The sequence below is a fragment of the Oncorhynchus clarkii genome, chromosome 3 (genome assembly GCF_045791955.1).
Source record: "Oncorhynchus clarkii lewisi isolate Uvic-CL-2024 chromosome 3, UVic_Ocla_1.0, whole genome shotgun sequence".
NCBI lineage: Eukaryota > Metazoa > Chordata > Actinopteri > Salmoniformes > Salmonidae > Oncorhynchus > Oncorhynchus clarkii.
The window spans coordinates 81,312,649-81,324,955 of record NC_092149.1 but is presented as its reverse complement, the minus strand read 5'-3'; the positions used below and the strand labels follow the sequence as shown (position 1 = coordinate 81,324,955).

Genomic DNA, 12,307 nt, shown 5'->3' with positions numbered 1-12,307 from the left:
GTACGTGTGTATGTACGTGTGCATTCTTGTGCGTTTGTCCATTTTCACAATAGTGAAAGGTGTAATTGGTGTAGTTGTGATTTATAATTGTCTGTCTTTTTCTGTCTGCTTTTGGTCTATGTGTAGTAAACGTTGTTCTTCTATTCCAAGAGGACAGGAAATGCCTTCAGGGCTTCCTTAGCGAGGCAGTTTGTCCACCATGGCTCGTGCGTGTGTGGGTGAATGTTTAAGTGTAGTTCTGTGCCAGGATGATGTACCAATAACAAATGACTTTGCTCTGAGCTCATTTTAGAAAATACACAAAAGTATGTGGACACCTGGTCGTCAAATATCTCATTCCAAAATCATGGGAATTAATATGAAGTTGGTCCTTCCCTTTGCTGCTATAACAGCCTCCACTCTTCTGGGAAGGTATTCCACTAGATGTTGGAACATTGCTGTGGGGACTTGCTTCCATTCAGCCACAAGAGCATTAGTAAGGTCTGGCACTGATGTTGGGGCGATTAGGCCTGGCTCGCAGTCGATGCTCCAATTCATCCCAGAGGTGTTCGGTGGGATTGAGGTCTGGGCTCTGTGCAGGCCAGTCAAGTTCTTCCACACCGATCTCGACAAACCAATTCTGTATAGACCTTGCTTTGTTCATGCTGCATTCTCATGCTGAAATTGGAAAGACCTTCCCCCAAACTTTTGCAACAAAGTTGGAAGCACAAAATTGTCTAGAATGTCACTGTATGCTGTAGCTTTAAGATTTCCGTTCACTGGAACTAAGGGGCCTAGCCCGAACCATGAAAAACAGCCCCAGACCATTTTTCCTCCTCCACCAAACTTTACAGTTGGCACTATGCATTGGGGCACGTAGCGTTCTCATGGCATCCGCCAAACCCAGATTTGTCCATCTGACTGCCAGAAGGTGAATGTTGACTCATCACTCCAGAGAAAGTGTTTCCACTGCTCCAGAGTCCAATGGCGGCGAGCTTTACATCACTCCAGCCGACGCTTGGCATTGTGCACGCTGATCTTAGGCTTGTGTGCGGCTCCTCGGCCATGGAACCCCATTTCATGAAGCTCCCTACAAACAGTTTTTGTGCTGATGTTGCTTCCAGAGGCAGTTTAGAACTAGGTAGTGAGTGTTGCAACCGAGGACAGACTATGTTTATGCATTTCAGCACTCTGCGGTTCCGTTCTTTGAGCTTGTGTGGCCTACCACTTCGTGGCTCAGCTCTTGTTGCTCCTAGACATTTCCACTTCACAGTAACAGCACTTACAGTTGACCGGGGCATCTCTAGCAGGGCAGAAATTTTACCACGTTGAATGTCACTGTGCTCTTCAGTGCGGGCCATTCTACTGCCAATGTTTGTCTATAGAGATTGCATGGCTGTGTGCTCAATTTTATACACCTGTCAGGTATCCACTAATTTGAAGGGGTGTCCACAAACTGTACATCAATCGTCAGCGTACAGTCAGTCTAGTTTTTTTCCATCAGAACCGTGTGATACATAGATCATACACAGCATACTCTGTATACAAACACATAAAACATTCTCGCTCACTCTTTTCTTAAAGGCCAATGCTTTTCAGGTGGTGGAAATGAGTGGTATTGGCTTGATAAAGTGCAAGCCAGGCTTTTGGCATTTCAGCCCTTTTTCCACACTGCATACCACAGACCCATTCTTATTTACTGTCAGAGAGAGGCTGGTAAAATAGGCAGAAGTGGGCCAGTACCCAGTTTAACAGCAGCTGCCTTGGCATCGCTTTCACACTGAGAAATTACATTTCCCTTCTCTTCTGCTCCCTCTTGAAACGTTCTGTTTTAGTCAATTCTACTGGACTTAGTTGCTTTATCAGTATTACAGGTCTGTTTTGCTGAAAAAAAATGATATTCACGATACCAAAAAGATTGACTATATGTCCAAAAACGTTTGAATAATATACAGTACGTTACATTTTTACCATTATACATGATATAACGCAACCCTCCATCATCCATAAACAACACCTGTTCTGCCAGTCACATTCCGATAAAGGTATCCACATCCCTGGGTTGATTCTCTTTTCAGTTCACTGCAGCTAGCGACTGGAACGAGCTGCAGAAAACACCGGATAGTTTTATCTCTACATTCAAAGATTCAATCATGGACACTCTTTCTGACAGTTGTGGCTGCTTGTCTCTACCATCTTGCCCTTTGTGCTGTTGTCTGTACCCAATCATATTTGTACCATGTTTGTTCTGCTACCATGTTGTTATCATGTGCTGTGTTGTCATGTTTTGCTGGCATGCTATGTTGTTGTCTTAGGTCTCTCTTTATGTAGTGTTGTCGTGTCTGTCTTGCTGTGATGTGTGTTTTGTCCTATAGTTGTATTTTTATTCCCAGCCCCTCCCCCTGCAGGAGGCCAGGCCATCATTGTAAATAAGAATTTGTTCTCAATTGACTTGCCAAGTTAAATAAAGGTTAAATATGTTTTTTAATAAAAACTACTGTGCGGTCTTCTCCATCTCTTTGTAACCACCCTCTCTCTCTCCATGTCTTTCTCTCCCCAGACGTCATACACACCCAGGGCCCTCTGGACGGCAGCCCCTATGCTAAAGTCCGCAAGAAGGAGTCCATCGAGGATGCGGTCACTGCCAACGACCTCCTGCCCACCGCCACCGAACACGTCCTACCCACGGTTGACCACGCCCTGTCGGTGAGCAGCGACTCAGGCAACTCCACCGCCTCCATCAAGACCGACCGCACTGATGAGCCAGCCCCAGCAGCAGCAGCCCCACCAGTGAGCCAGCCGCCAGCGGCCCAGGAAGAGGCCCCAGTCTCGGGCACGGTCCTGGCCGTCCAGCTCATCAGTCCCCAGGAGAAGCAGGAGCTGGAGCAGCTGCTCAGTGGCCTGGAGGCCCCCATGCATTGCCAGGACTACCTGTCCTCTCCATCGGGCGGAGGGATGGGGATAGGACTAGGGGAAGGGGGAATACTACACCTGGTGCCCGCCCAAGTTCATGTGAATGGCCACAACAGCAGCATGGACAGAGAAACAGATATTCTGGATGACGAGGTGGAACTGCCCACCAGCCAGGAAGGTAACAGCATGGATAGCTTGGGCACTCTGTCATCCGTGGAAGGGAGAGCCACGCCAGCAGACCTCTACTACCAGGCTGAGACGGTTATCAACGGGCATGACAAGGTCCCCTATCTAGAGAGGAGCATCCCAGACAGGCCCCCGGAAAACATTGTCATCAATGTCGCAATAGGCTCACATGATGTAGCTGACCAGGTTCCCGTCACCTTAGTGCGAAGCCTCTGCTCAGCTCAGGATGGGACAGGTGAGTCAGTTCCCCCTGCGAGCGATTACATTATCAGCCAGAATGGAAACCTGTATTGCTCACAGTCATTCGGTGCAGACCAGAATCCCCTCCCTCGAGCGCCAGCACGCAACACCAGCAGTCGTAACGCCGTCCAACGTGGGCTCAACGTGTGGCAGCAATATGGCGTCCCAGAAGAGCCGGTGATGGACGGGGTGTATTTTGGCTCTCCTCCACCCTCCATTCCTCTACAGAGCCACCACAGCATGCCCCACTTCCCCCACCAGCAGACTGCCTCACAGCAGGAGATTGAGCAGTCCATTGAGGCGCTCAACCTGCTGATGCTGGACCTGGACCCCGGACGCCTGTTGGGGAAAGTGCCGAAGTCCCAGAGTGCCCCGGGAGATAACAAGGAGGTGGTGACCACACAACCATCCTTTTCCCAGTCCCTGGCCAGGCCCTCCTACCAGGCTGACTCAGCTATCTCAGGAAGCCCTGCACCCAGCCTAGCTCAGGTCATGCTGAGGTCCTCCCCTTTCCAGCCGTCCACGTCTCCAGAGCCCTCTGCCATCCAGAGACCAACAGCCATCTACCACCCTGGTCCCTCTGTAGCCCCCATCCCTGGCTTCCCCACTGAACCTTCTAGCCAAGGGGCAGCCAGAACCAGCTCTCCCACCCAGGTCCCCAGTAGCGTGGGCCAGCTGCAGCTGAAACCCATCAACGTGTACCCCCCCAGCATCGCGTACCCGTCCCTGTCCTCTGAGCTCCGGGAGCCCCAACAGAGCCCCAGTGCCACGTTCTCAACACCCAATCCCAGAGATGCAGAGCCTGATGAAGCGTTCAACATGGAGGGCCTAGTAGCCCAGCGTGTGTCAGGTAAGACTGCAGAACTCATGTGTTGTCATTGGCATATACATTAGGTGTGATTTCATAAACTAAGGAAACAGGGGGTTGATATTCAAGTCGAGGACACAGTAGGTAGGATTTCATAAACAAAGGAAACAGGAAGTGATATTCAAGTCGAGGACACAGTAGGTGTGATTTCATAAACAAAGGAAACAGGGAGGTGATATTCAAGTTGAGGACACATTGGGTGTGATTTCATAAACAAAGGAAACAGGAAGTGATATTCAAGTCGAGGACACATTAGGGTATTAAAAGAGAGAAACAAAAAACGTTCATGAATATGTATGAGACGCTAACAGAGAACATGGTAATAGTTTTCTCCTGAAACTGAGCACTTATGACACATTCTTTCCTTTACAGTTTTTTATTTAATTTAATTTTTTTACCTCACAAAGCGATGAACAGAAAACATCTATCTGTAAAAACACCAGAGCAACCCTCAGAATATCCAATGGGAGGTCAGCTTGACAGCTTGATGCACCGTCGTTGGTATTGATATAAGCCCCGTGAGTGAGGTCACAATGAAGCCATTGTGACCTCACAATGCTACGGCTCTTAATAAGCCTCACTGAAATAGTTTTTAATAGTGATGCAGAACTATGCCAACAAACACAAGGGTAAACTGTTAATGACATTATGAGACCATTTGAATGTATTCTGCCTGGGTGGCCAACCCTTTTCCAGGAGAACAACCCATGTACCTTACATACATGGCAGTTGTGCCGCTTGACAAGCTTTCCAAAGTGCATATTTCAGCTAATCGCATCTCATGACAGTCTGCGTTAGCAGTGAGCTCATCAGTCATCGCACATGCTCACAGGCAAGTTCGCTGGCTTAACCAAACACAGTTCTACAGTGTGGCAACCTGCCATAAAGCCAACAGACTAGTGATATGGAAACAAACGTATTGCTAAGCTGTGAAGGGACAGCTCTGATTCAACTGTAAGACAGGGACTGTTACAATAATGGAGTTGAATAGAATAGAAAGCATTAATGCATCTTCTTGATTCTGAAATGATGAGTTTCGGTGAAATAGCATTATGGCTGGACAGTGATAATGCTTTTATACACAATAAGCACCATTATGACCGGACAGTGATAATGCTTTTATACACAATAAGCACCATTATGACCGGACAGTGATAATGCTTTTATACACAATAAGCACCATTATGACCAGACAGCGATAATGCTTTTATACACAATAAGCACCATTATGACCGGACAGCGATAATGCTTTTATACACAATAAGCACCATCATGACCGGACAGCGATAATGCTTTTATACACAATAAGCACCATTATGACCGGACAGTGATAATGCTTTTATACACAATAAGCACCATTATGACCGGACAGCGATAATGCTTTTATACACAATAACCACCACTATGGCCGGACAGTGATATAACTATTTTATTTATTTAACCAGGCAAGTCAGTTAAGAACATATTCTTATTTACAGCGATGACCTACTGGCGAACTGCCTTGTTTAGGGGTAGAACGACAGATTTTTACCTTGTCAGCTCAGGGATTTGATCCAGCAACCTTTCGGTTACTATTCCAACGCTGTAACCACTAGGCTCCCTGCCACCCCACTGTCTGGCCCATATGGCCAAACAGAGATAGTACTATGGTGGTTTTATACACAAATCTAATAAAACTTTATTTATAGGGCATTCACAACACACATTACTGTAAAATAACAAACTATAGGAGAGAATATTGCTTTATAATATTACTGACATATTCACTGATATTCACTGGTCATGTCATGATAGTCACTGATCATGTCATGATAGTCACTGGTCATGTCATGATAGTCACTGATCATGTCATGATAGTCACTGATCATGTCATAATAGTCAATGATTATGCCAGTAATTTCTCTCATAGATGTTTGACATTTCTGTCATATTGTGAGCAATTATGATTGTAATTCTGTACGTTTTTATAAACTAGCAAATAACTTTTCTTATATTTTTCCTTTCTGTGAACCATCTCTTCATCTCTCTACCTATCCCTCATTCTCTCTCTTCTTCATCATCTTCATCCTCCTCATTCTCCCTCATCTTCATCCTCTTCCTCCTCCTCATTCTTCTGCCGACTCCAATTATACCCCTGCTCTAACCAGAGTACTCGGCCCGAATGCAACGCCGACTCACGTCTCCTCAGTCTGAGCACCGTCACTCCCTCTCCCTCTCTGGTTCGTTCCCTTCCTCCTCTCCTCCCCTGTTTTACCCTGCCACTGACTCCTCTTCCAAATGAACCTTGCTGACTGTTTTTCCATGGCACTGCCTGCTAGTTTGCTGTTTGCATTTGTTGCTTCCTGTTGTATCCCTTTCTTTCTGTCTCTGCCTCACTCTCTTTTTTTCCTCATTATCTTTCTTTCTCTCTCGCTCACTGTCTCTCTCTGTCTTGTCTCTCTCTCTGTCTCTCTTGCTCTGTTTCTCTCTCTCTCTCTATCTCTGTCTTGTCTCTCTCTGTCTCTCTTGCTCTGTTTGTCTCTCGCTCACTGTCTCTCTCTGTCTTGTCTCTCTCTGTCTCTCTTGCTCTGTTTGTCTCTCGCTCACTGTCTCTCTCTGTCTTGTCTCTCTCTGTCTCTCTTGCTCTGTTTGTCTCTCGCTCACTGTCTCTCTCTGTCTTGTCTCTCTCTCTGTCTCTCTTGCTCTGTTTCTCTCTCTCTCTCTGTCTCTCTCTCACTGTCTCTCTCTGTCTTGTCTCTCTCTGTCTCTCTTGCTCTGTTTCTCTCTCTCTCTCTATCTCTCTCTCTCTCTGTCTCTCTTGCTCTGTTTCTATCTCTCTCTCTGTCTCTCTTGCTCTGTTTCTCTCTCTCTCTCTCTCTCTCTCTCTCTCTCTTGCTCTGTTTCTCTCTCTCTCTCTCTCTCTTGCTCTGTTTCTCTCTCTCTCTCTCTCTCTCTCTCTCTCTCTCTCTCTCTCTCTCTCTCTCTCTCTCTCTCTCTCTCTCTCTCTCTTGCTACGTCAATGTTATCTAATGTCCAGTTTTCCAATACACCGTCCTTCATCTCTGTTTGATGGAGGAAGCAGTCTGATGTTTATTTCTCAAGGTTAAGGCATCGACCCAACACAAAAAAAAGCATTTGGGTAATATTTAAGTTTTATGAGAAAGAAATGAGGAAGCACAAAGGTGTCTCTGTGGAGACTCGCAGCAGAGCGCATGTCACAACATACCTCCAGGGAACAATGCTCAAGGCCAGGAAACACTGGCCTCTTTCAAGGCTGCTCTTTCCATCTTCTGTTTTTAACATTTCCATCACAAGCAAAGGGCACTAAATCTATGGGGACGGCTACTTTAGACTCCCTTTTGAAAACATTGTGAAGGTCTTATCTGTTCATTAGAAGAGGTAGAATAGGATGCACAGTTCTTTTCTTTCAGGAGCCTGGAGTGATCTACAGAGTACTGTACTGTACTCCACAAAGTCAGAGTAGCCCCGGGAGTCCAAGGACTGTAATGAATGACCACATCCATTCTATTTACACTGAGTATACAAAACATTAAGAACACCTACTCTTTCTATGAGGTAGACTGACCAGGTGAATCCAGGGAAAAGCTATGATCCTTTATTGAGGTCACTTGTTACATCCACTTCAATCAGTGTAGATGAAGGGGAGGAGACAGGTTAAAGAAGGATTTTTAAGCCTTGAGACAATTCATACATGGATTGTGTAGGTGTGTCATTCAGAGGGTGAATGGGTAAAACAAAATATTTAAGTGCCTTTGTACCAAGAACTGCAAAGCTGCTGGGTTTCTCATGCTCAACAGTTTCCTGTGTGTATCAAGAATGATCCACCACCCAAAGGACATCCAGCCAACTTGACATAACTGTGGGATGCATTGGAGTTGACATGGGCCAGCATCTGTGTGGAATGCTTTCGACACCTTGTAGAGAGCCTGCCCTGACAAATTGAGGCTGTCAGAATAGGGTCCGACCTGGTCTACAGGAAGAAAAACACTTTGTTTGTGTATTTGGATACATAAAGTACATAGATATGCTTGCAATCTATTCAATACATTACTTTGAAGGGAATTCCCCTTAATTTTACCCCAGATAACCCTTCCTCACCATAACATAGTCCCTCACAGGAGCATATTCCCAGCGTGGTGTAGGGAGATGAGGGCTAGTCCTGTCTTCATAAAATACTTTATCCCATTTCCTATGCCTTGGATCCATTTTATTCAATACAATATATGTGTTTATATGGTTGAGAAACGAGGGGGAGGGGGAGAAGACAATTCCCCAAATATATCCTGGGAATCTCCGCTGTAACAGCTGGAAGCTATTAGCCATCGCCAGGGCAACGGCACAGTGTTTGACAGGCTCCGCTGTGCATACTGGGTCCATCTGTTTTCCGTGATTCCAGGCCTGTTTGGGAGGGGGGGTTACCAGCTACACACTATTCACACACCAGTGCTTGAGATGTATATAACAATGCCCCTCCTCGATCCACAAATCAAAATCTGAGCCCAGCCTGGACATGTGACACTACTTAAGCTGCACCATTGGAGGAAAATCAAGAGTAAATAAATGGGCATATGAATGGCATGTGTGCAGGTTTTGCCCTTTTAGGCCTACTCTTAGATCCTACTCTCAGATCCTACTCTTAGATCCTACTCTTAGATCCTACTCTTAGATCCTACTCTCAGATCCTACTCTCAGATCCTACTCTTAGATCCTACTCTTAGATCCTACTCTTAGATCCTACTCTTAGATCTTGTCACGGTACTGTTTAGGTATGCAGAAAATTGGGTTCCGACAAAATTCAATTTAGCCTTGTTCACACTGCACGCCTTAATGCTCAAACCAGTTCTGTTTTTCAAATCCGTTTTGGAATACTGACTGTCCAAACTACAAACTACAAGTGACCAAATAGGATTTGCGTGTGTTCAGACAACAGTCATTTGGTGACATGGCAATGCTACTTGTTATAGTAACGACGGGTGTGTGCGCAGTGGTGTAGGCTGATTGGTGGTGGTGCTCATGCTTATTATCAGTCAGAAGTTATGTAGCAAGTTATAAGGTGACAACAATACCTGTCATGGATGTTTCCCAGTTGCTTTGAATGTTCAAAATCATAGTGTAAGAACACTTTTAAAGACTCAAAAGGATAAGATTACGAACAAATTAGTGAATGTGCTAAAAAGCTAAACAGTGACCTAGCTAGCTAGATGACTGATGTGGCTAACCAAAAATGACTAATTTGGAAAGTTGGATAAACAACTAACGAGCTAGTAAGTTACTACATGCTCTTGACAAACTGTCAACAGAGTAGCTCGCAAGCGACAATATATGCCAAATAAAAGTCTAAAAACCACTTGAGGGCAAATTCATCAGATTTGACACAAGTCGGATGGCCATTAATCTTAATCAGATTTGTGTCAGTTTTTTTCACAAAGGTGATTTGAAATGTGGCTAGTAATATATGTGCTTTTTGGCTGTTAATACTGCAGCAAAAATAACAGATTTGAATCGGATATGCACAAAAGGCTGTAGTTATACTAGATTTCTGTTGATGTGTATACAGTGTTGTGCGTTAGACAGACAGGATGTTAGTTGGCCTTAGAAGACTGCCATCCTTTGATGCCACCTTCAAAACCCCTGTGTAGTTTTTTTTACATGCGGTTTAAGGTTGTGGAATATGGAGATGTCTCCTCAGAGTCATGAATGTGACTTGGAGTACCCAAACACATAAGGAATGTTTGACTCGTGTATGACCAAAGAGGCCAGATCTATTCTGACAGTAACTATAACCATCTTAGTTTCCCACAGCTGCAGGCTAATGCTATCGCTAACTTTTCCCCTGTGGATATATCGGCTGGTTTATCCAGCCAGAGGCTGAGCTAGGGCTCGTAAATATTTTTCACGGTTTCCATAACAGTCGACTCTCTCACTAGGGTGTGTTTGCATGCTTTTCCATCTTCGGGACGGTATGTCAGAACTTCAGGCCAGAAGAATCCACAAATCAGACAGATAGTTTGTTTGCAGACAGTCAGTGCTAGCTACAGAGTATATTGCATTATACCTGAACAAAAAAAGCAATGGAGGTGTTTATGCGCAATTTTCAGTGACTCTCAAAGAGAATATTTACTTTAAACTTGAAGAACCCAGGGAAACATTTAACATATGTTAAGGAAAAGCTGGATTTGACACCAAACATACAATAGGTAGAATCTTTACATTAACCTAACGTCTATGGTTACGAATGAACAAAAACAAGTTCCCTCTAAATGTTCCCTCCAAAAACCTTCCCTCCACATATTGTGCCTGTTTAGCTTTTTCCCCCTCCTTTTTCCTTTCCAAAACTGCACATAGCCGTGCAAAGCCGGCTGTTCACTTCCCATAGTCACTACCTGTTTTCAGCAAAACCACCTACAGTACCTCACCCGGCCATGCAGTAACTAACACATTAGGATAACGCTCTTACACAAATCCTGTTTTACCCTGGCAGCTCTCTCTCCTTCCCTCCAAACCCACCCATTGAAATCAGCTTTCTGGACCCTTTGAGGTTCATCCAAAACATTAGCAACCGCCACAGAGCATTACCCAGATAACAACAATTACAAATGTAGACTGTTTCACTGATGTACCAGCAAGTTCCTGATAATCTTGTGGCTTTCAAGGGGAACATTGATCCTCACTGTTCCCAACTGAACAACCCCAGAGCTCTTATAAACAGTGCCTGATTGTAGTGAGAAAGTTCTGATCCCGTGTATTCAACATCAAGTAGCATTTTGAAAGGTCAGCTTTGCCGTTTCTAACAGGTTACTTTGTAGCTGTTTGCCTATTATGTCGTTCCTGTGGATAAATGGCTGTTCGAAACATTGCCGGTTTGCAGTGAAGAGTTGCATGATAATGATGTCTGTTTGCAAACACACTTTTTTTTTATACAAACCACTTGTGTGCAATGTGAGTGATTTGTGATTAAATGTGACCTCTGAATGATCTTGGCAGGTGTCCAGTCTTGTGGGACGTCATTGGACGAGGCATCGGCCCCGCCCCATCACCGCACCACTAGTGAGAGACAATGCATCAACGGCCACGACGAAAGCTCTTCCTACCAACCCCCGGTCCGCTCCCCTATTCGTTGCGTCTCCCCGGAGTTCGTCAACACCATAGCGCTGAATCCCGGGGGGCGTCCCAAGGAGGTAGAATTCTCCCGCTCCTAGGCCTAACCTTCTCAAGTGTGTCTCACATTATGATTACAGAGATGTGATGGCCATAATGAAAACTAATATATGTGTGTTTTTTTGCGTGTCTCCGTGTTTTCCCTCCCTCCAGAGACACATCCACAGCTACAGAGAGGCCTTTGAGGAGTTGGATGGAGGCCAAATCAGCCCCACGCCCACTGTTGGTGGTGAGCTGTTCCCCCATACCCCTGCCTTCCCCGTCTCGCCGCAAACCCCTTACTTCAACCTGTGTAAGTCTCCCCTCTGGCTGGCTGAGTGCGCTGTGGAACTCAGGGCTTTTACCATAGGGAATATTTAATGATGTTCAGCGTTTACCTTGGTGTGAACATCTAAAGAAATGTCTTACAGAAGGAAGTAGCATTACATTTGACCTATATGACGAAAAACATTGAAAGTCTAACTGTATAGACTATTATAAGACATCATGAGAATGACATGTTACATTCAGGTATGTACAGGTCCACAGTGTAGAAACTATACAACTGATATTATGATCAATAACTTCAGGGTGGAATTAGTCTAGCTTTATCTGGTTGGTTTTAATTATTCAATTATAAAATTTTTCCTCTTCATCTCAAAAAAGAATAGGCTGCATCTCCCATTCAACACTGTTTAGATGTAGGGCTAGTTAACTACATTTCCCACATGACCAAATTAATTTCAAACCCATTCAGACAGATTTGAGTAGGTGGTGAAGGCAGGATAAGTCCTAATAAGGCCACATTGTTTGCCATTGCCTCAGCTCATAGAAAAACCCGAGTCACCCTGTCAGACTGAATCCCACTTCTCTCCTGCCTTCCAGGCAGTAATTCATTGTGATGGGAAATGTGCTGCCATCCACAGATCAACATGTCCTGGGACTCCACAAGTCTTCTGATGCATTTAGTAGACACCTCTTCCA

At 45.0% G+C, this 12,307-nt stretch overlaps 1 protein-coding gene across 11 annotated transcripts in view; it reads left to right on the top strand.

Moving 5' to 3' along the window:
- Positions 1–12,307, top strand: part of LOC139405501 (tensin-1-like) — a 253,258-nt gene that overhangs the window by 216,967 nt on the left and 23,984 nt on the right. For 5 of the 11 annotated variants that reach the window (XM_071147881.1, XM_071147878.1, XM_071147879.1 and 2 more), the window contains 3 exons: positions 2,540–4,168; positions 11,171–11,364; positions 11,498–11,636. In XM_071147881.1, coding sequence (XP_071003982.1) covers positions 2,540–4,168; positions 11,171–11,364; positions 11,498–11,636 — 1,962 coding nt within the window. Of the gene's footprint in view, positions 1–2,539; positions 4,169–6,333; positions 6,406–11,170; positions 11,365–11,497; positions 11,637–12,307 lie in introns of all 11 variants that reach the window. The other 6 variants (XM_071147875.1, XM_071147876.1, XM_071147885.1 and 3 more) reach the window with 3 other exon arrangements.